Genomic DNA, 23988 nt, shown 5'->3' with positions numbered 1-23988 from the left:
GAGTACTCAGGAAATTAGAGACCATGAACTCCTGGGAAACTGTTTGTTACAGTAATTAAAAGTGAAATTATATACTGCTTTGAAGGTTGTAACATGATTGAATCTAACCAGCATGGATTTTGCAAAGGAAAATTATAGAAGAATTATTTAAACATGTCAGTAAAAATAGTGGATGAGGGAGAACTGGTAAACTTAATTAATTTGGACTTTTCAAAAGTCTGGATGAGGTCCCTTGCATTATGACACTAGGCTGGCTTAAGAAGTTTCACTGCGAGCAGGAAAAAATTGTCATAGATCGGAAGCTAGCAAAGAAACAGAACACAAAAGGTATGGACAGGCATAACATTTGAAGCGCTTCAGGGGGTGAGCAGACAGATATACACACCCTTGAAGCGCTCCAAAAATAATTCTCAGGGAAACGGCTACTGTTTGGAAGCACTTCAGAATGAATCATTTCCACTTACATGTGCAACTCTATAGAGCACAACAGGGAAATGCAGTTGCTAGAAATGAGAAGTTAAAGGAGAGGCCTTCAGTCTGTTTGAAATGGAGAGCCACTTGATTTTCAGATAACACTCCTGCCTTGCTATGTTTGTGGCCTGACAGGTAATTTTGTGTCCTCTTTCTTTTCTTTCTATCCCTTGTGCCTGGCTACTAGGATGCTGGGGCACTTTCTTCCTTCGCAGATTTCTAGCGCTTTTGCGTAGTCCTGCATTTTGTACATGCTGTGCTCTACATTGTGTTTGGTGCTTACATATTCTACCGGAGCCTCGGGTAGAGCAATCAAGGAAATCAACTGTGGTGGGTGGGGCTGGACCTGATGATCTCATGAGGTTCCTTCCAGCTCCTAATGTCTATGAAATCTATGAAAATCTATGAAATCAAAGACCTACATGTCAGGTCTAGGACAACCAAGGTTGAGCTAAAAGGAAATTAATATAAAAAATAACTATCATAATAATAAGGATATTACTGTGTATCTGGCTCAGAAACTACTTTACATTTAGTAGTTAGGATCTAAAATCCTTCCAAGATCAATTTAACCGTGGAGTGTATAATTATTATGAAGGGAAAAAGTATGTACCATGGCTTGGCACTAAAGCACAAGTATACTTACAAGTCTGTTCCAGTTTTTCCACTCTATGTAAATCTATCATCTTTGGGCAATTATTGAAGCTTGAAAATAGTCTTGCTTAATTATGGCGTGACTTCATGCTTGAGTACTACTGAAAGAGGGGGAAAGTTCATCTTTAGTCCAGCCAAAAGAATACCAGCTTTCCTTATTCCCAGTCTCTTCTGCATTTACACGCAGTTTATGTGGTAGCCCTGCATTCATCTTGTGCCAAAAATCATAAAAGCAGTTAGGAAATGGTACATCAGTAATTTAACCAAATGGAATTTGTATTTTCCAAAAGCATCTGATTGAGGGGTTTTCCCTTTGCATTCAGCTTGAAGATACTGATATTACAGGCTTGATTCGCCAGTATAAAAGAATATAAAATATGTTTGAATAAAGGACTGATTGGGACACAGGTTAGCACACCATGGATCAAAATTTAAAACCTCAGAGCCTTAAGTGAGGCGGTATTTAAATAAAAGGCCTGATAACCTTACCAAAGTCAGTAGAGAACCTAGGCAAACACCCACTGGGAAAGCTGAAAGGACATACTGAGTTAAATATGTCCAGTCTATGTCTGTGTGCGGGAAGAGACTGTAAATCCGCTTCTCATGAAATGCAGAACAAATAACTGTGACCCTCTGTGATGGTCTGGCTTTGGAACCAGAGCAGGCACTTTTCAAAGCCATGTGCCTCTGTTCATTTCTACATCATTGTTTCCAGTTTCATCCTCAATAGATTTCTTCTCTTTGTCATCATTATTGTTGTTGTTAATATTGGTGTTCGTTCATTGCCATGTCAAAAACTCCTTCGTCGGTTTAACACTGCAAATGTTTTGTAAGGCATTTCTTTCCAAGCTGTCACCAGTATTCCCAGGTTTAAAGGGGGCCTGCTTCACCTGCTGTAGTCTAACCCACATTCGTTCTTTTTCTCTCCACTGCATGGTTTTCTGCATCCAGGCTGCTTAATCGAGGAAGAATGTCATCTGGAACTTTTTAATATGCCAGCCTGTTACCAATTTTAAATGAAGTACCATGTGATCATGAGAAAATATTTTTGCCTGCCTGGTGTCTCTTAATCCTCTACAGTGCAAGTTAAACAACACTGTGCTGGATGGAGTATTTCTCACTTAGCTAGTGTTGTAGGACTTCTTCTGGGGATAACGTTGCCTTTCATAGACAGAAGCACTCCCTCATTCTTTTTATTTTGCTGCAGTAAATGGCAATCAGTGGATTTCATAGCTGAGCTGGTTCTCTTCCCAGAAACTTTTTTGATCTGAGAAGTATGCTTTCATGTGGATATGTGGAGTGCCTTGGTCGACCTTTCTCTGCTTCTTGAAGGATTTAAGGCTTATGAAAAAGTTGTCTTAAAACTTAGTGGGTATGTCTACACAAGACATGCACCTTTATGTAGTACCTTATATTAGAGGACTAACCTTAATGAGCAGTAGCAAAGGCGCATTTATGAACACGTAGACAGGCCCAGTGTGGCCCGCAGTGTAGCCCACCTTCTCCTGCTTGGAGTTTTGTTTCTGTTTCACGTTGGTCCACATCAGCCTAAAGCTGTTCTGAAAAAGCCACAAGCCAGTGCACTGAGTGCTGTGCAGCAAGAGCATGCTGAACACATGCAGGCCAAACCAACACATCAGGGCAGGGAACAGAAACCAGCCAGTGTACAGATGAGAATTTCGAATGATCAGGTTTTCTTACTGAAAGATTAATTAGTTGCAGTGACATAAACGGAGTGTTTGAGTACAAGGAGCAATGTAGTGTGCTATGGTCAGAGCCATCCCAGGGGGTGACTGCCCACAGACAGTGCTGTAAAGGCTCCTCCGTGGCCACTGCTAAGTGCCACTCCCACCCCCCCTCCGCCAGCTCCGGGCGCTCACCAGTGCACTCTGGGCCCCACACAAGCTGATATGCCTTGGGCCCCACACACCCCTAGAGACAGCTCTGGCTGTGGTGGCAAAAGGACACTTGGTGGCAAAAACTTCCATGTGGGATTGTATCAATTCTGCTAATACAGCCTCTGATCCATTGTCACAAAAATCTCTACAGATAGGTGGACACAGTAGTTACAGAGGTGATTACCATGTACTACAGGGTGCTTTGATACAGGTAGTCATGTAGCAATAGGAGCATGGGGCTCAGCATGGTCTATTTTGTCCAATGCAAGATAATGTGCTGAATATCAGTGACCCTGTCATGCATGGGTAGAGTAGTAAGTGCTAAGTGTCAGACTCTATAGGTTGAGGTATGTTATACCGCATTTTATAAAGCAGTGCCATGGGCTCACCTGCCATTTTTTCAGGGATAGTAATAGATAGAACTCAGCCTTTGAGCTTCTTCTCCTATCAACTTCCACTCTATACCTGCCCTGAAGCCTTTTTTCCATGTAGTCAAAAGGAATAGTCCCAGGGATTACACTTGGAGTATATGAAAAATATGAGAAAGCCCAATCACTGTTCTGTTTCTTTTGATGGCTCAGTCTTCTGCAGCCTTCCCAGGAATGTTACAATCACAGTTACACATGCAGCTACTGCATTGTCCCATTTCCACACATTTATAAAGCACTGGTGCATGGCTTCAGGCTCTAGAAAGAATTCTACTTTCAGTCTCTCTACAGAGCATGTTTCTACAATATGAGCAGCTTAAACTGTCTTGTTGGTTGGATGCACAATTCAGGTATATTTTGCATTAAACCTGTACCTGAGGTGTCTTATCCTCCTCTTAAATAAGTAGAAAGACCTACTCCTGTAAATTTTTTTGCATTTGTTTTTCACGCTGCCTGTTGGTACATTCATCACAGCATCTACTGCAGCATTCCTTGAGCTGCCCTGTGGGCACGTCTACATGTTCATTAATGTGCCATAACGGTGCATTAAGTTTAGTACCTGTAATACTTATACCTGTATCTATCATACCTGTAATACTAATAACAGGTATTGAACTTAATGTGCTGTAATGGGCATTACTGTGCATTAATGCAAATAAAAACATTTTGTGTGATGCTTAATGCCCATTGGACTAATCTACTGCACATTGGCATGGTTTTTGCCAGTTGTGCTAATGTGCAGTAGAATTAATCCAATGAGCATTGAGTGTCTCATGTAGACGCACCAACTTTCCTGCAGGGAGAATCTGCATTGATGGTATCTTTAGAAAGGAAAAAAGCACTTGCCTTGTAGTTTTGCTTGTGAAATTATCAGTGTACAGAATCTTCTTTCTCCTGAACCCATTTTCCTTCTGAGTTAGAGCAGTAATTCAGTAATCAGGTGTTTTGTCTAATACGTATTGTGTGGGAACTCATTTCTCCTTTGTCCGCTGCCTCTTCTGGGATACTTTCTAAATTTAGGGGGTGGAAAGGAAGGGGGAACTTTTGAACTTTTTATAAGTAATTGGAGGTTAAGAGATTTGTTGGGTCCTGTTTATGGACAGCATCTAGCTTGGATATTTCAGGTTGTGGAGTTGGCACAAATGCAGTGGGGTATAAAAACCCTCAAGGCACCCAAATCTACAGGTGCCTCTGATTATCAAAATATCTTAAGCACTAGAAAAGTTTCTGCAAGATTCTCACTGGAGGCATAAGACCCAGGAGTAAACATTTTGCATGATGTGATGATCTTTTCAGAGGAGAATTACAAAATGGATTATTTTCCACTTCTCCAGTGATGCTGGGTTTTTAGTTGTTTTTTTTATTAACTGCATAATATAACCACAGGTGTTTTGGGGATACATAAGGATAATGAAGACTCTGAAGTGGCAATACAGCCAAAAATAATAAATATTGTTGTTGACAGCTTTTATCAATACTTGGATTTAGCATTTAATAGAGTGACAGCAATTCTTATGTTTCTCTTGGCCTTTAGGCAGTCGAGAACAGCAATGCAGGAGTCAAGTGGCAATAAAAGAAAAGCAAATATAATGTCAGGGAGTGAAAACTAGATATCAGTATAGTTGACTATGGTTTTATCAACCAATACAAAAATACCAAGATCGTCTTCTTTTAAGCAGACCCCTTTCTTCTTCCATTGGAGATATGCGTCCATATGTGCTAAGTCCCAAATCTTCTTGGAAGTGAAGCAAAAGTCTTCACATGTATAGCTCGCAAAAATGCTGTTTATACACCACTCTGTATTTTCCAGAGTGCCTGTTTCTGAATATTTTTATAATACAGCCATTTGCCGTTTGTATGTGAATCACTGTTTTCCTGATGATTTATACAGGTTTATACTATCTCTACATAACTAAAGATCACTGGGAAACCTTAGCAAGAGATTTCCTTTTTCATTCATTTGCAGATTTTTCTGTAATCATCATCTGATGTAAACAGTTGCAGCTATACACAGTGAAGACCTCAACTAATGCAGAAACTGGTTATCTGAAATACATTTCCCGAGTTGTAGTGGAGAATGTAGTCTGTAAGCAGGCTGCACTGAGAGGTTTTTGTGGGGAGGTTGTGGGGGTTCTTTTGGTGCCAATCTCCTTGGAGCTTATTCTGTATACAGTAGAGAGATTTTTTTCTGGCTTGTTTAGAAGGCTTTTTCAAGAAGTTATCCCCAGTTCAGCAATATAAATACTGTTCCATCTTTCTCTTCCAAACCAGTATAATTCTTCTATGTTTCAGCATATTCCTTTTTTTCTTGTCTCTTTTTATATCCTAACCCTTGCATTCTGTCTCATAATAATAAAATATTGCTGGTGTGTTGGGAGTTTTTTCAGGTGCCTTCACAGCTTCTTTCAGCATCTTATTTCTCAGAAATTCTCTGCTGTGATTTCTTCCTCATAGCTTCCACTCATTTCTTCCTCATTCTCCCACTCCCTCCTTTTGGGAGACCACTCAGAAAAATCTTCTCTCATGTTCAAGCAGCTCCCCCTAAAGAAACTTCAGTCATAACCCACTTACTCTTTCCTAGCACACGGTAGCCCAAAGGCATGGTCTAACCTCCACCTCTTCTGCAATCTTGTTTTATATTCCTGCTTCCATGTTGCTAAGTCTACCATATAGTACGAGTAACCTTTCTGCCTTTATTTCACTTACTATCCTAATTTGTATTGCCATATCACCAGGACATCCTAGTCAAGGGCTTTTATGCCACTGTACTAGGTGCTGTTCTGGGAGCAAAGATGAGATCCTTCCTGAAGAGTTTACAGTCAGAGTCTAAGAGAGGAGATGATGGACAAATACAGTCACTAGAACAGTAAGACTGTACTGGTGACCATAATAAGGCCCAGTCTTGGCATGCTGCAGCCTTAAGGGTAGTCAGGTTTTTTATTCATCATTGGAAAAGGAGTTTTAAGGGGGATTTGAGAGAGAATAACAACATTACTTTGCAAATATGAGAGCGTCTCCCAACATTACTTTGCAAATATGTATAGAAAATAGCCACTTGTCTGAAAATTTAACAGAGGCCCAATGGAGCTGACATCTTTCGTTGATTAGAAGCAGGAGTCAGCTTTTGGATATCAAACAGAAATGACAGGTATATTTGGTGTAGCTGAGAGGAGACCACTGGTGGTGTTCAGAGAAAGCTAACGCAGGAGGAATTTGGGGTCTGAGAAAAGGATCTTTGCACTGAATGAATACGAGTCAGGCAAGATAGCATTTATCATGGGCAGGGGAAAGGTGAAGTTATTAGAGACTGGTGAGAGCAGATTCACCAGAGTACAAGGAGAAGAAACTGGACTGGAGAAGATGCATTTGGGGTACAGATGTTCCCGGCAACAGTTCTAAGTACCATGTTCAGGAGCATAGAGAAATAGCTGGGGTCAGTGATGGGAGAAGATGAGAGAAATTAAAGCATGCTTGTGTTAGGGGGAGGAGGGACGTGACAGAAAGAGCCAGAGGAGTGACAGCTTCCAGAGAAGAGTACAGAAAAGGATAAGAATGGATCCAAGAGGGATCAGCAGATAGGATGGGGTCACTGGACCAAATGAATGGGCTGAATGAGATCAGGTAAGAAGCATTTGCCTGTGATGAGCAAAGGGATGAGAAGGGAGAGGGAGAAAGTGGTGATATTCTGGGCTCAGCATAGTGAAGGAGAAGAGAGTTTGAGAAAGAGCCAAAAGTTATGATAAGGCACCTGGGATTGCAAGTACACAATGCACTTAAGTTGGAGAAGGAGACTTGTTGGTTCGGAAGACAGCAGAACTTGAGGAAAGAGAAAAAAAGACTTGTGGTGGAGGAAATCAGGCTGGTCCTGAGACTTCTGTTGGAGGATGTTACACATCCTGAGAGCATGAGTAGATACTAAGGTGGTTTGGGGTTGTTTTACTTCACTTAAAACAAGCATGGCCATTTGTACTTTTTCTACAGCTTTGGAAATTAAAGGACTGCAGAACAGCAATAAAGAGAATATTGAGCAAACTGCATAGGAAGCCTGTTAAAAGAGTACTACTGGTCTCAGTTATTTGATCATAGTAATTTTATGGCACATTAGTTGCCATGACAACAAACTGCAGTTCTTAGTTTGTCAGGATTTTTCTTTAAAAGGTGGGCCAGACTGCAGCATATATTTATGCACTGCTCCTCCAGCATCCCTGGAGGGAACCTCGTACAGCATGGTAGGCTGCAGAACCATTCCAACATGAGCCTTTCTGCTGAGGCAGCTAATTGTTGAGCCTGTTGTAAGGGACGGTTGATTTTTTTTCCTTAAGTACGTGGATGCTTGTAGAACAGTTTAACAACCAAAACTCATTCTCTGTAAACCAGTGAAGGGCCAGATCCAGTTAAGGATCTGGAATCATTAAAGGTAATCTCTACAGTGCTTGACTCTTGGGCATCTGGCCTCTATTAAAGTCATCCAGAGCCCTCAGTTAGGTGCCTTGGCTTCCTTAACAGTACATGAAAGATTAGGCAGCTGGGGTGGATCCAAAACTGGCAGCGTGCTGGGCAGGGAGCCACCTAAGCCAGCTAATAGAAAAACTGAGGACAAGGGTATTTCTGAAAGAGATAAATACCCCTCTAGGTGGTCTAGTTACCTTCCTTCACTATCCAGAATCCTCTTCTGAAGGTGGATGCCTCTGCCATTCATTCTTTCAAAGAAGCGAGCAGGACCCACTCTCGTTTTTTATAACACCCTAGTGGTGGATTGGCTTGATCAGGTCGTAGGAGGCCTGAATTCCCTTCTCCACCAGAGGGGTTCAAGCCCACATACTGCACCTCCTGAAGAGAATACCCTCTCCACTTGGATGTTGGCTTTTTTGGGTTGGCTCATTCTCCACTCGTCCTGTTGCAGCTGTACCACTGTGCACAAACAAATTTAAGATGCATTGGCCCAGGCGGAGGGCCCAGGAAGGAAAATGAATCTGTAACCTAGTGATGCAGGCTGTCAGCTAGACAGGAGGAGGTTCTGGTCCCTGCTCTGAGGTCTGAGGTCAACAGACCTTACGACGACAGGCTGAGAGCCGTGGGGCTCTTTAACCTGGAAAAGCGCAGGCTCGGGGTGATCTGATGGCCACCTAAAAGTTTATCAGGGTGACCACCAGGATCTGGGGGAACGTTTGTTCACCAGAGCACCCCAAGGGATGACAAGGTTGAACGGTCATAAACTACTGCAAGACCGTTTCAGGCTGGACATAAGGAAAAATGTCTTTACTGTCCAAGCCCCCAAGGTCTGGAACAGTCTGCCAGCGGAGGTGGTTCAAGCACCTACATTGAACACCTTCAGGATCAAATTGGATGCTTATCTTGCTGGGATCCTACAACCCCAGCTGACTTCCTGCCCTTTGGGTGGGGGGCTGGACTCGATGATCTTCTGAGGTCCCTTCCAGCCCTGATGTCTATGAAATCTATGACTGTTTCAGGACTGCTGTTCAGATTAAGGCACTTCCAAAAAGCAGAATTTTAGGTACCTGGGCACCTTTGAAGTCAAAAGTAATGGCCCATAGAGCAGTGCTTCCCAAACTTTTCCTCAGCATGACCCCATTTATCACCCCATTTCCTCAGCATGGTCCCCCATCCCTGTAACCCCATCTGCTGATGTTGCAAACCCATTTGGGGTTGCAACCTATAGTTTGGGAACCGGTGCTATAGAGTTTAGGCATCTCTTACATTGGGCAGCAGCTGAGCAGGGATTGTTTGGATCATAGATTTAGACTTAGGTGCCTAAATTCTTTATTGGATTTAACCTTAAGCAGCTGTCAAGTGGCAACAGTTACTGCTAAGGCTGGAAGTGAACCGTGGACCCCATGACAAGGAATCTTACGACAGATTTCCCAAACCATGTGGTGTACACACAGGATCTGACCCAGCTCCAAGTTAAGCAAGGTGGAACCCCTCATCATGAGAGCAGACTCTTGCCTGTAGTATGTAGTTTACTTTTACATTTCTTCTATTTGGGTGAACTTTGGTTTAGATAAATTGGTTATATGAATAAAACCCACTAAAGCCATAGCAACCTTGACTTTTATCATTTGCATTGTTTGACTCTGACTTCTAATTTTAGTAATCTTACCTTGTATTAAAAGCATCTGTCTATACAGCCAGTGTGGCATAGGTTTTAAATTTACTAGTGGGGTTTTTTTTAAACTGCTCTATGGGGCATTATTCAGCCAGCTGCATCCAGGGACTAATACAACATGTGTTCTCAATTTGGGGCCCTTTATGTTGGGAATTTTCCACTGTGCAATTATATTAAATCTGAGGCATCTGACAAGAGCAGAAAATGGTTTTCTAACTCTATACAAGGTTAAATTAATGAAATAAAAATAGATGGAAAAGAAAACAAAGTAGAATAAGTTTGCTTTCTCATGCAACTGCAGGCTGTACCATGAGGTCAGGGACTTAATGCTAACCCAGCCATCATTCAGGCACTGTGATAAAGACTGAAGCAAACGAGCTATCATAAATCAGGTTGGAAATTACCTTCTGTCTTATTCTTGTTCGTCTTCTCTCACTTAGCACGTATAACCAGTCAAACTGTACTCTTAGTTATACACTTAATTGCAGTACAACACAAAAATTGCATCTATTAAATATATCACTTTGTCAGTGTCTAATCTCTGCAACGTTACCTGTGCACTTTTCTTACGAGGAGGGCTCTGTAACCCTGATGGCATTCTTTTTCATTGTACCTATGTAGCCTTGGGGAGATGTTATAGTAGCAGGCATCTGTCTGTCCCATGAGATAATACAGTTATGCCAAGTGAGACATCAGCTCACTGAATGTAATCCTTGCTTGAAAGATAAAGCAAAGCTGAATTGACCTCTCTAGGGTAAAAAAAAGCCTGGACAGTGTATATGGAGACACTGAGGTACCCATGCACCAGTACCCCCTCTCAGCCTTGCTGGCTTAATCCAAAGGAAAGGCAACTTGGCTACAGCAAGTGCCAGAGCAAAGGACATTGTCCATTTGTCCATCTGTCAGGGCTCTACTCCTAGAAGGGCTGCCAACCAGGATTAAAGAGCCCCGTCTACCCTATCAATAGCATTGCAAAGAGGTGAGAGAGCAGTATTAGTTGAATGCCAAGGTAAACTTGTTCATAAAAGAGGCAGTGAATTCAGTTACAGAATATACAGGTGCAAATGTCAAACCAAGCAGGTAAGCATTGCTGTCTGTCAGCTTTCCAATTACAAAATTTTCTATTCTTGCTTTGTTCTGTGATACCATGAAAGTAAAAGCTTGAGGGACATGTGGACAATGCTAGCTTATGTACTGTTTGTATGTCCCACGTACTGTAATGGCCACTTTGCATTCACCCTTTAGATTCAGCGAGCTGTTTTAGTTTTATTTTCAGTTTTAATGGGATACTTGACCTTCACCTTTGTGTTTCAGTGAAACATGGTATAAAGCTTTTACTAAAGTCAAATAAGCTGTTTTATTTCATCAGTGGAGAACCAAGGATGCTGTCTGAATTTAGCAGGTTCAGGACCCCCATAGTCCCCTGCAGGTTGTTAGCACTATTTCACTTGTACCTCTATTATAAGGAACTTAATAAATGGAGGCACCAAGGTGTTGTCTGTTGCCTTCATTTTCTTATTCCAAAGGAGCTTTGTACAGCTAAAACATAATCACTGTTGTTCAGGCAGGGGATTCAGTGAGACTTCAGAGTTAGTGCACAACATTACAGTTTAAATGAGCAACTGCACTGGCCACAATAGTTAGCATCCTTCATTTATCACTACAGATTTAGTCTTGCAACCTTCCACAGCCTTTGTTTCAGTCAGTCAGATTAGTCTATCTGTGCTTTAGTCATCTGTGTTCTTACTGGGTGGTGCCCTAGTATTGATTTTAACCATCTTATGAATACTTCAGATGGTGCATCTTCAGTAACAAGTGCTTTATTTTAGCATTCTCATTTTGGTTTTCATTGGACTCCAAATGTAGAAAATATTTTATCCTGACCTTTGCTTGGACTCTCATTGAAGTGAAAGGTGACTGTTTGGCCCTTGGCAGACATTGCAATTGAAGTGTGATTAATGTGTTAATGGAACAATACATTGCAACATGCCACACACTCAAGCAGTTTATAACCTACTAATGAGCTGCAGAACTGGTGATTGAGATGCAAAGATGTTACTTGTTAAATGTAGAATATTTTTGCAGCTTGTTTGTATCATGCTTTAATTTGAACCTGTAGTGGGTTATTTCAACTAAAATATTGTTGCGCTTCTAACACTATGCACAGTTGGCAAATTCTTGTCAACTTAAGCAGTAAAAATGAATAGCGGGAATAAGGAACACTTATCTATGGATTTCAAATCACTTCACAGATGTAGGCAAGGCTTATTATTCCTTTAGTAGCAGAGGTGAGATATGAAGGCTATATCTGCACTTAGCTTTTTGGTTTCTATTTTTCTTCTTCCTGTTATCTCTTCTGGCAGTGATTGGGAATACTCCAATAGGCAGTGAGTGCCCAAAGCAAATGCTGTTGTAACCAGAGCTATCTGAATCTGCTCACAGGAGGTCGGCCCAGTGTAGTAATACTAGTGTTTTGTGTCTGTTCTGGTACTCCCAGCCTTACTACTACTGATGGAGCTGTGGCGGTAGGATAACATAGACATGACCAGTAATGTTGAACTATTGCAATATGTTGGGGGCATCTGGTTTTAGGTCCAGGTCGGAGGCACTCAGTCCACTAGGTTACTGTTAGCCCTTCTTACCTAATCATTTTAAATAGCCCCAAGCTTCAATACAATTTTGTTTGACTTTTGAAAAACCTCTGTAGCAGGCAACCGGTTTTTGTTGGCTCCTTGAGTTGCTGTAAAAGATGTTTTTTTCTGTATATATTGTAATTTCCTTACCTTTTATGTACAAAAGCTGGCAGGTTTTCTGCATAAATGGAAGATATTCCCGCTTAGCTCTGCAATTTGTTTGTCAGCTACAAAAACATTATGTAATTATATGATAAAGAAATATTTCCAGTTCATAGCTGTGCAGAGCAGACCCTTGCGTTAAAAATAAACCTGTAGAGCTAACACAGTGCATGTAAACAGAAGTTGTTTATTACTATCCATTTTATTTATATCATTTATATCAGCCACAGGCATTGCAACATCAAAACACTGTTCACCATGTTGGATTTGGATAGGAATGCAGCAAGTTGCTGTCATTATGAGGATTTAGATTTAAGACCCCAGAACATTTAGGCTCAAACCCTAATTCACAGACACCTGAAGACACAGCTGACAACAGGAATGTGTCACTGCTGGCTTTTTTCTTGTGACTGTCTCCATATTTGTGCTTTTAAAAAGTGTAAGTGGAAAGATTTTGCTTCAGCAACACTCATGCAGGGCTGAGAATCTGTGAACCCCTTGGCCTTGGCAGTATTGCTCAGTCTGTGTATTCATTGGTGTGGGCAGGGGTGGATCCAAGCAGCAGCCAGGGACCTTTTTTTCCATTCCCTGAAGCAAGAAAGAACCCCCCATCCTTTCCTCTCTGTCCTCTCCATGCCACTGCGTGCACCCTCCAGGGGAGGCATGGGGGGCACGTGCCCTCCTGGATTTGTGTGCAGGGCGAGAGCAGGCTGCCCACTGTGGGCTCAGGGCCAGGAGCTGCACCAGCCCCTTTCCACCGAGAGGGGGGACCAGGGCTAGGAGCAGGGCAGGTGGTGGTGGCACTGGTAGGGGTGAGGCTGGCACAGCCCCTGGCCCTGAGCCTGGTGGGGCACATGCCCCTCATGCCTCCCCCAGGGGTATGCACAGTGGCAAGGAGCTGTGCCCCCTCCCCACTCTCCTACGCCCCCTGGATGAGCCGCCCATGGCTCCATCCCACTTCTGGCCCCAGGGTGCCATGCACCACCCTGTCTGGGCAGCGCCTACCGCTGTCCCAGCCCCTGCCTCACTTCCTTCCTCGCCATGGGGGCCTCGCTCTTCCCTGCCATGCCCCTCCTCCTCCCCCCCCCCCCCCGACTTACCTGCAGGGTGCTGGCTGCCCAGCTGTGCTCCTCGTCACATACATGGCAGCACCTTTAATTGTGCTGATTCCCCTGCCCACCCTCCACCTGCCCACTGAATGGTGGAGGGGCCCTGCTTGCAGCTTGCTCCTCTGCAGGGAAGTGAAAGCCGCGGTTTTGAACTTGACACCGTTTTTGTTTCCGCTGATTGGCTGAGGAGACCTGGGGCCCTGGTGCTTGCAGCCCATGAGTGGGGAGACAGAAATGGTGGGTAGGATGGGAGGGAGGGTGCAGCCACCCCTGCAGTCTAGGTTGTCGTCCCTGCACTCCCCTTTATGAAATTCTGCATCTACCCATGGGTGTGGGGGTGTTTTGGGGCAAGGCAGCTACAGGAAAGGGGGGTGCAGGCTTGGAGGGGAAGCTGGGCAAGGGGGGATGGAGATTTCCACTCAGGGTGAGGTGATGCTGGTGGGCAAGGAGTTTAAGGAAGAGTGGGGGAGATTTCTTATACCTGGTTGGAAGGAGTGGTTGGGTTTGGCAAGAGGTTTTCCTATGTGGCAGTTTGGGCAAGGAGACAGTGACTGGAGAGAGAAGAGCTGGAATTTTTGGGGTTTGGGTGTTGTTCGGGGAGTCCTGTGTGGTTTGGTTTATTAGGAGCTGCTTTTGAATAGGGCAGGATAGAAATCTAATCACTAAAGAAATGAGCTCAGATTCCCTTTAGGGCAAGATCTGTAAAGAACACCATTAGGAACCTCTTGCATAACTCCATCTGTCTACGAGCTGTCAGCTAGCTCCATGCAGCTCTCACAGTCTGATTATAGTATATGTCTATGTGTGTGCATGACTGTGTGAGAGAGAGAGATAAAAGACGTTTAGAGTTCATTTGCGTTTCCTAAGATCCATTTATGCTACCTTCATTCTATAAATAAGTAAGATCAGAAAAGTTATAAAAGACTGGCTATCACTGTCTCTTGCCCAGCTGTGGCTAGCTTTCCTTGTCAATCTCCATTATGTGAGAGGGTAGAAGCCTTACCCTCCTGAATAATCAGATGCAAATTAGTCAACAGAGGTGAAATTTCCAGTCTATGTGGAAAGAAAAGAATGCAACCATGAAATTAATTTTATTCACCATTACATGGTACTGAAATAGGAGTTTTGATGATGTGAAAATGAATCAACGGGACAACACACTGTAATCTAAGGTAAATGTCAGGAATGTTCTTTTAGTTTAATAATCAGTAGTATATTTCCTCAAACTTGTCTTCTCATTTGTCCCTTTAAAGCATTGTGACAGCTGGTCTGCAGTCCCCAAAGACGAGCAAGAAAAATAGTTCTTACATATATAATTATTGCTTATATCATATTGACGGAGAAAAATAATACATAGCTTTTCTTCTCTTTGTGGACTTCAGTCTTCTGCAGCATTTGTTTTACTCTTCATCCCTTAAGCATTGGAAATTAATAAAGCTCATTTTCTAGAAAGATATGCTCACATCTGTAATGACACATCTCTGTTTGCCATTATTACATTTTACAAGCAGATGGTCTTGAGTAACAGGAGCCCTGGTAACCTGACTGATTTAAAGAGGTTAGCCATCTCTTCCCATGTTGTTTCCTCTGTTGCATTTCTGGATTCCCTTCCAACCATTTGTACTGTGGCCTTCATTAATGAGTCCTTAAACCTCCAGCAGTGTACAAAACACGAAGTTTGAAAGTCTGATGTGGCACTTTTTTTTGATTCCATGTCCATTGGATATTTTGGTCTCTGATTTACCTAATACTGTTTTTTCACTTTTAGTTTCCGATTCTGTAATTCTGTTCAGATGAATAAGCCCTATATCTGTATTTATATTGTATAAACGAAGAATCCTGCCCTCTGAAGCAATTGTTAATGTCACAGGCAAGCAAAAGAGTAAAACCATTGGGTAATTAAGAACGTGTTCTCTACATTCATTAGGGTTACCATATTTCCAGTTTCAAAAAAGAGGACATCTGTTGCATGGGGGAGGAGGGTATATGATTGTGGGGGGCAATGATATGCCTGTGCCCTGCCCCTGCCCATTCTGTTGCTCGTCGCTGCCAGGCCACAGCCCCCCAGCCCTGCTGCTGCCCCTCACTCCCAACTGCAGTACCCTTCCCCCTGGACCATGCCGGTGCACTCCCAATCTGCAGCACGGGTATCCCTGCCCCCCGGGTATCCCTCACTCCCAACCCACAGCCCCTCCAGCCCTGCCAGTGCCCCTCACTCCAACCCGCAGACCCCTGCTCCCCCCAGCCCTGCAGCATCACTCAGCCACTCTGCCCCTGGGAGCAGGGGCACCAGTCCCAATGCCACCAGCCCAGCCACATAGCTCCTTTACATACCCCTGCCCCTTTACCTACCTGGACGCAGATTGGAGGACCCAGAAAGAGGACATGTCTGGGAAAACCCTGATGTATGGTAACCCTAATTCAGATGTGTGTCTGTAACTGAATTTTAGAAAATATAACTTGCTTGAAACTTGTTAGAACATGAGTATTTATTACATTTTGCAGAGATGATGACACCGGAATATCTAGAAGATGGGCCTGTATGGCTGTGTAGAAAGGAAAGCATAAGAGAGATTAACAGCAGTTGTTACACAGAGAGGTATATTGTGTAAGTGTGATGCTTTGCCAAGGTAACTGGCCCTGGCTTCAAGAGACAAAACGAGGAGTGAAGAGACAAAAATACAGCAACAGAAACAGATGTTACAGGACCAAAATGTTCATAACTTACCATCTTTGTTCCTACTTACACCCCACAGCAATAGTCCTGTGTTATTTTTAACTCTCCCTGGTTTTGTTGCCAGCAACAGCATGAAACAGTCTCCTGAGAGGGCTTTGCCCTCTCATACTTGCACCTCCTGGCTGACATCAGTGAAAAGTTGTACAAATATATCAGAAGGCAAAATAGCACCAACTCTGTACTCAATGAACCAATGTGACATATCTAAAAATAACTTTTTTCCACTTAAATGTGTTCCTCAGCTTTGTGTAATTGTTACTTCTCTTGCTTTTAAAAGACAGTACATTTAGAGGAAATGCAGGCTGGTGGTTTGAGCAGAGTCCTGGAAACCAATTTGACACTGACTTCCTGTCTGGTCTTAACCATGTTTGTGCCTCAGTTCACTTGTCTTGAAAATGGGGAGAGAGCTGTGCAGCTCATGATTGCAACATCATTGTATACTTATTTGCAGGGGTTTTTTGGAAACTCAAATTTGTTTTATTTCTGTAAGTATTAAGTGCTCTTGGATATTAAACCATCTCAACTATGCACAAGTATAATCTATTAGCAGTATAGATTATTTGTAATCTATATCGTTATAATGAGATCTTTGCACCTATCTTTTATTGAAAGACTGTTTGAGGCAAAACGTTCCTCTGGGCTTTAGGTCACATGACAGTTTAATTTTGGCCTCATTTATATTTGATATCTGCCTTCCCAAACTAATGCTGTGTATATGCGCACATGCGTGTGTGTGTGTGTGTGTGGAAGTTTTGTACATAAAATCAATGCTTATCAGATTCCAAACTGGGAAAATGAGAAATATTTTCCAGCTTCTCTATTAAACTTTGCCTTTTTTTTTCTTTTCATTTCTACTAAATGAAACATGATAATAAAATGTAGACATCCTTATTTCTGTGAGATAATAAGGAAAGGACCAGTCCTTCAGACAAGGATCTACAGGACTCTTACCAGTGACTTGAGCCATTTTGCCCATGTGTCATCTCACAGTGTATACACCAGGGGTGGGCAAAATGCGTCCCGGGGACCGGATGCAGCCCACCAGGCCATTCTATCTGGCCCAAGGGCCCCTAAAAAATTTAGAAAATTAATATTAATCTGCCCTGAGCTGCCTGTCATGTGGCCCTCGATGGCTTGCCGAAACTCAGTAAGCAGCCCTCTGTCCAAAATAATTGCCCGCCCCGGTATACACAGTGTAACATATCCTTGAGCTCATCCTTGCCACAAGGCCTCTATCTTAAATTATATTCTGTACCCTGCAGAGGATGTGCATCCTATTTATATCCAATGCTGGGGGCATGGCATGGCATACCAGTCTTGACAGCAGTCCTCTCTCTCAGGGCCACATAGAAAGTTATACTCAGACAAGATTTATTTTATTCATGCATTTCTCAAATGTAGCAATTGCCATTCACAAAGACTACTAGTAGGCTGCTATGCCAATAGAAATTTTCTCCTGTTATTTTCCTTGACCAGTAGGAGAAGACAGCTGTCAGGCTGAGAGAAGAATCTATTTTCCCTTACCCAAACTTCTCTCTGTCTGCCTTAATTTGAACAACAGTTTCCTGCTAGTGAACTTTATCACGTTTGAACCAGAAGGCGGACAGGTTGTAGTTTTTAACAGCTATTTTCCCCATTACGTGAATGCTCACTGTCCCATGAGAAAGCAATATAAACTGGGTATATTAGGAGAAGTTTCTTTATCCAAGCAGGTTTCTGCTCTAAATTCATTGTAAAATTGCACTTGGATGATAAAGCAGACGAGAGATGTTGTGCTGGGGAAACGACCCTGTAATTCCAGCCTGTCAGAGTTAAAATCCAATGGACTAAAATTATAGTGAGAAGAAATTGACTATCAGGTTTGATCAATGCCATTAAATAGACTGTCATCAGAGTACAAGATGTTTCAGGCAGATACAAGTGCAGCTGCTACTGCTTGTGGTTGCCAGAAACAGATAACAGCTGGTGGAAGGTCTGCGGTGTAAGTAATGGTGATTCTGTTTCACTGCCTCTTTTCCCTCCTTTTTCAGGCACAACATGTTTGATTGCATTGCTGTCAGATAAAGAATTAACAGTGGCCAATGTTGGTGATTCCCGAGGCGTCTTGTGCGATAAAGATGGGAATGCTATCCCCTTGTCACATGATCACAAGCCCTACCAGCTGAAGGAGAGGAAGAGGATTAAAAGAGCTGGTAAGCATATAAGCTTATCTTTTTTTTGGTATAAAAAATGCATTCTACTATACTTGACTCTGTAATTAGTATAAAATTATTTTTCCACCTAAGATGCAGAAAGGTGCCAGATTGAGTATTTTGAGAATAATATCTTCACAGCACATAATGCTTTTCAACCCTAGCTCTCAAAGAGCATGTGAAACAAAGCCACAGAAATTAAGACCATGGTTATATAATAAATGAGATCTATACTTGCCAGCAGTAGGCGGCTCTTGCATGCTTAGCTGCTTCAAGTGGGCTGCTGCCTCCTAACCTGGAAGCAGAGTAGCCACATTTCAAGTGAGTTAATTGGCCCTGTCACTCAGCAGTGCTAATTGCCCCTCTTCCCTGTCCCTCCCCCCCCAAATCCTCATGTGGATGCACCTACACTACCTCTAGTTTAAAAGACTGGCTGCCTGGAGCAGCTCAGCATGCTTGAGGGTGCCACTACCAGGTGCCACACAGTAAGTTTCCCACATAGACCTGCCTTGCCTCAGCTGAACCTATCACCAAGGGTGCTAGTTGGATTTGTGCTTTTAGGGCATAGCATTCTTGCTCAGAACCTCCAGCCTTGTCTAGTCTCCCAAGTACCCTTCAAAGCCACCCCAGGTGTGGCTTCTAGAGTGGGGTAAGTCTCTGACATCTTTATCTCTGAGACCCCTGGTCTTTCAGTGCCTGACCCTCCCTGGATACTAACTGCCCTCCCTAGGGTGTTACCTTCCAGTTCAGCTGCTGAGGAAGGAACTTTCTCTCTTCAAAGGGTAAGTGGTGCACCCTGAAGTCCTCAGCAGCAAAACGGACAGCTCCTTTTCAACAAAGGGCCTTTACTTGGCAACTGTAGCACAGCAAGCCAAAGTCGTTGTATCCCCCTCTAAAGGATTAAGCAGTTCCTGTATCCCCAACCCAACCCACACAGCTCTGGGCACCCCAGAGCTGTTTCTCTCTCTGGACCCTCCTTTTCAGGTTCTTCTCTCCATTGTTTCATGCTAATTTCCCTGACACCCTCTTTCCCTTGACACATCTGGGCAGTAGGGCATCCAGGGAAAAAAGCTATTCAGGGTGCATACACACATGCCAGCTTTCTGACAGTTAAGCTGACTTAACTTTTTTAAGTTACCTTAACTGTTAGAGTGTATGCACGTATGTGGAGCAGAGTTGACTTAAATGAGGCGTAATATAATATGCCTCCAAGGTGTATTAACTTGGGTTGCATTAGTTAAGTCAACTTAGCTCACAAGATGACTGACACCATGTCAAGGAGCTTTACATTTGTATGCTCTGACGTAGCTAAACTTGTCAATATAGTTAAGTCACCTTGTTTTAAGTTGATGTATACATGCATATCCACCCCGTATTCTTTGTTGCTGGAAGTGTATCTTGTGTACCCTAGCACAGAGGCAGCTCTGGGTCCTAGTTAAGGACCCTTCTCCACTCCATCCCCACCCCAGGACAAGCTAGTGGGGGGAAACTGAAGCATGCAACATTATAAAAAGACAAATGCATTTAAACCAGAAATATTACAACAAAATCATAGTCTGTCACAGGCATACATTTTTTTTATGGTAGGTAAGTAGTTTGGAGCCAAGAGCTTAGCCAGGTTCCTAAGAATTGGACACATGCATAATGAGATACCCAATTATCAAATGTAATGCTCATAAAGAGTTTTAGTAAGGACATAAAAGCTCATGCTTCAACCGTTTAAATCACTGTAAGGATTAAAATTCAGGTGAGGCCTTCATGGGATCAGATTGGCTCATGTCAGCCTGTTGATTTGAACCGTCAGAGACAGGATACCAGACTGGGCAATACCTCTACTCCTATTTAAACAACAGTTCATGGGGACAAGCACATATGTTGTTAGTGCGCCAGTGTATAGACAAATTGCAAACAAGTGCCTTCTCTGTAGGGCTGTGTGAAATTTCAGCAGCTGTTTCATTTTGGAGGTGATTCAGGCTGTTTCGGCACCTGAAACACCAAATCAAAATGGAAGGCTCCAAAACAAAACAAGGCATCCAAAATGTTTCAGAAATGCTTCAGAAAATTTCGGCACTTTGAAGCTGAGCTGAGCTTGCAGGGAAACAGCTGTACATTGCTGCCCTGCCACATGACTCAGCTCCACAGGGATCAGAGATCTGCGCCGGGGAGCTCATCACTGCTGCTGCCCGCTCTGCAGGAAGCAGAGATCTGCACCAGGCTTTCCTTGCCTGCATGGAGAGGGTTTCCTTGCCTGCATGGAGTGGCCCTCCCCCAGACAAGCCACCCACGGTCCATCCTGCTCCCCACTGGGGCCCCAAGCCCCGCCCAGCTGGGCAGTAGGGATGTGCAAAGCTTGCAGCCCATTGGAAACAGATTTGGAGGAGATTTGGCTGAAACAAAACAGGACAGTGATCCAAAACACCAAAACGAATGACTGTCCTCCAAAACGGCCAAATCCAAAACCAAATTGAAACACAGCCATTTCGCACAGCCCTGCTTCTTAGTTCCTATTTTCCGCTGATGTTTTATGTGTTGTAGAGCTTCACGGTCCTCAGAGATGATAGTTTTCTTCCCAAAACAGAAGCTGGCATCTGAGCCCTTCCAGGCTATTAGGGGCGCGCCCACACACTCCTTCCTCACACAGATTTACTGGCTGGATGCTGCTTTTCAAGCTGCATGCCTGCATTCTTGGCCATGTGCATGCTACAGCTATGTGCATGCATGAGGCATCTTTCAGTGACATTATGGGCTACATCAGCCAAAAAAAGCGGATTGGCAATAATGTCAAATTTCCTTGTATTGGTGCCAATGCAATATGAACCAATATCGGTGCACCCCTACAGGCTATATCTACATAATTCAAGGCAGTAATACCTGATCTCATTCTGCACATGCTCGCTCAGAAACCAAAAGAAACGCACCTGTACTAGCAGTGTTCTGCCAAGACCTACTTCTCAGCAGAACTTATTAACCTAAGTAAGCTGTCTTAGGTTACCACTGCGTTATACCTCTAGCACTGCATTACACTATAGGGCCCTACTACATGATCAAATTAAAGCTAGATAGAAATCAACTATAGAGTTGTTACACATTTTCAAGTACTGACTTTATAGTTGGTTGGCTCTTTATAGCTGGATACTCATTTTTATCATGTGATAATTACTTTGCATGTGTGGTTGGTCTAAATTTATTGCTCAATTAACCAGTTAATTGTGTGATATAAGTAACGTGTAGCAAGACCATAGAAACATGCCATGTTCTAGTTTCTCTAGCTATAAAATGGAGATAACAATGTTTGTTCTTCATTCTGATGCTCCTAGAAAACTCCGGGTGAAAACTGCTATAAAGGCTAAGCATTCTCATGAGGATGTGGCACTCAGGCCTCTTAAAATCCTTGTCTCCTCACTTGATAGAAAGTACCTACCGTCTTTCCCCTATAAAATGGAATTTTAGAATAACAGCTGCTAGAGGTGTGTTTGTAATCTTTCCCTCGTTCCCGATTTTTCTCTTTGCATCAGATAACTGTGCTCCCCATCTTTCATGTTAAGATGGTAGATTTTCGTTGGTAGGTTTTCGTTGTAATTTGTAGTTTGGTTGCATAGTGATGCAGCACCGTGTAAGAGAACACAGCATACTCTCCTCTCCTCTCTGCTTTTATTTTCCAGCACAGCCTGTCTGCAGCTTAGGCCTTGAGTAAGGGACCAAGTTAGTATCAGATGACAGTGAAAGCGGAAGCAATATCTGGTATCACATGCAGGATCCTTTCTCAGCATCTCATCTCCTGAAAAATATCTTGCCAGTGATATGTGTGAAGATGCTGTGAAGCTCCAAATGGCAGACCCAGACTGTGTAGCAGACTTCTCTCATGTAACCCAATGCTGGCTGAATTTCAGTGGATCCCACAGAAGCTACTCTAACCATGATCAGTCATGAGGAAGGCCTTTCTGCTATATTCTCCTTAAATTGTGGGCGTTCCTATTATCCTCTGAAATTGTTACTATAACTATTGTTATTAAACCATAGGCTTTTCTTCTGGACTCTGCACAAGCTTGCATGGGGCGGATGCCAGAGAGAGATTTTAATGATCTTAAAACTAACTGATAATTCCCTATTCCTGTGGGTTTTTTCAGGGCTTCTCTGTAGGGGAAGGTTTACCAATATATTAATATTATATCTCCCAAAGTGCAGACACTTAAAATAAGTGAGTTTCTTTTCGTGATTTTACACTGCTTTCAAAGCATATGAGCAATGTGACTCTTCCCTAGGCAACACAGTTTCCCAGGAGGCAGATACAAGGATATAAGGAGAGGAAATAGGGAATTCTTGATCTTTTCTATGTGTGAAGGTTAACTTGTAAGTGAGATCTGGAGCTTCAAGATTATCTTCCTGTAAAGTAGCTTCCACCTTACGCTTTCAAGTATCTAATGGTATCTTACAAGGAAGCCATACAAAATATTCACCTGAAGAAACAAGTCTTAAAAGGAAATTTAGCAAAAAATGTGGATTTAGAGTGGGTGTTTCCCTGTAATCCTGTGATGCTATGTAAACAGCATGGCATCTTTAGACAATAGGCGTTGAACTTTTGTGTGTGTGTGTGTGCATGCATTTATTTTTTAAACTTCAGGTCTCAATAGAAAAATGAATGTTCCCTCTCCTTCCCCCCTAAACAAAACTGTCCTTCCTTAGCTGATATTGTAATGAGTTTTTCTTTGTATTGTACATGACCTCATTTTTGTTGTCATGATGGATCACATGATCCTTCCATTTTTGCAGTGTAGATACAGCTGGCAGAAACAGGTTCTAATGCATACCTTAGCCCAGGGGTAGGCAATGTTTTTTGGCCGGAGTACCGAAAAACCCCAAACGTGTACCTTGTAAGGTGCTGGAGTGCCGGCACGCCACAAAAACAGTACTGGGGAGGAGTGGGTACATGGCAGGATGCACTGCATATTTAATACAATTAATAAACATTAATGTTGCTTTTTTTAATTTTTATTTTTTTTACAGTAAACAGAGAGCCAGTGTCAGGTGGGGAGTGGGAGCTGCCCCAGGGCTCCGCTACTCGGGCCACAGTGGGGGGCGCAGCAGCACCGGAGGTGGGACCCAGCTGGCTTGCGCAGCTCCGGTGGATGGGGCACAGCCACCCTTCCCACAAAGGGATGCTGCCTGGCGGGGCAGGACACCAGGCTTAGAGGGCTTCTGTTTGGTCTGTGTGTGTGCCGGGTACAGTGTGAGTGGGAGCTGCGGCCACAGGCTGTTCCCTGGGCTCTTGGAACAGCCACTGCAGCTGGTGCTCAGGGCCAAGCCAGCCAGAAGCCTGTACCACAGAGACTCTGTGCAGTGCCTGCCCCAGCCCTGGCCCCATGAGGGAAGCTGCAGGTGGGCAAGGTGGGGGCCTGGGCAGGCTGAGGCAGCCACAGTGGCTGTTTCCAGGCTCCAGAGGACTCCCACGGCCAGGCCTCTGCACCAGGGACAGCTCTGCCCTGCCTGCACTGTGCCCAGGGTCCAGTAAGACCAATAACAGAGAGAGAAGCCCCCCAAGCCCGGCATCATACCCCAGCCAGGCAGCATCCCCACGTG

General features: G+C 43.4%; 1 protein-coding gene across 2 annotated transcripts in view; it reads left to right on the top strand.

Moving 5' to 3' along the window:
- The window catches only part of PPM1L (protein phosphatase, Mg2+/Mn2+ dependent 1L), a 218974-nt gene that overhangs the window by 180842 nt on the left and 14144 nt on the right, over positions 1–23988 (top strand). For both annotated transcript variants that reach the window (XM_090052798.1, XM_090052797.1), the window contains exon 3: positions 18250–18411. In XM_090052798.1, the coding sequence (XP_089908924.1) occupies positions 18250–18411 (162 nt within the window). The remainder of the gene's footprint in view (positions 1–18249; positions 18412–23988) is intronic.

The sequence above is a fragment of the Crocodylus siamensis genome, chromosome 6 (assembly GCF_052110815.1).
Source record: "Crocodylus siamensis isolate JL-2025a chromosome 6, ASM5211081v1, whole genome shotgun sequence".
In the NCBI taxonomy this organism is placed as follows: Eukaryota; Metazoa; Chordata; order Crocodylia; family Crocodylidae; genus Crocodylus; species Crocodylus siamensis.
The sequence above is the reverse complement of the archived record's forward strand: the minus strand, read 5'-3'. Positions and strand labels throughout refer to the sequence as shown.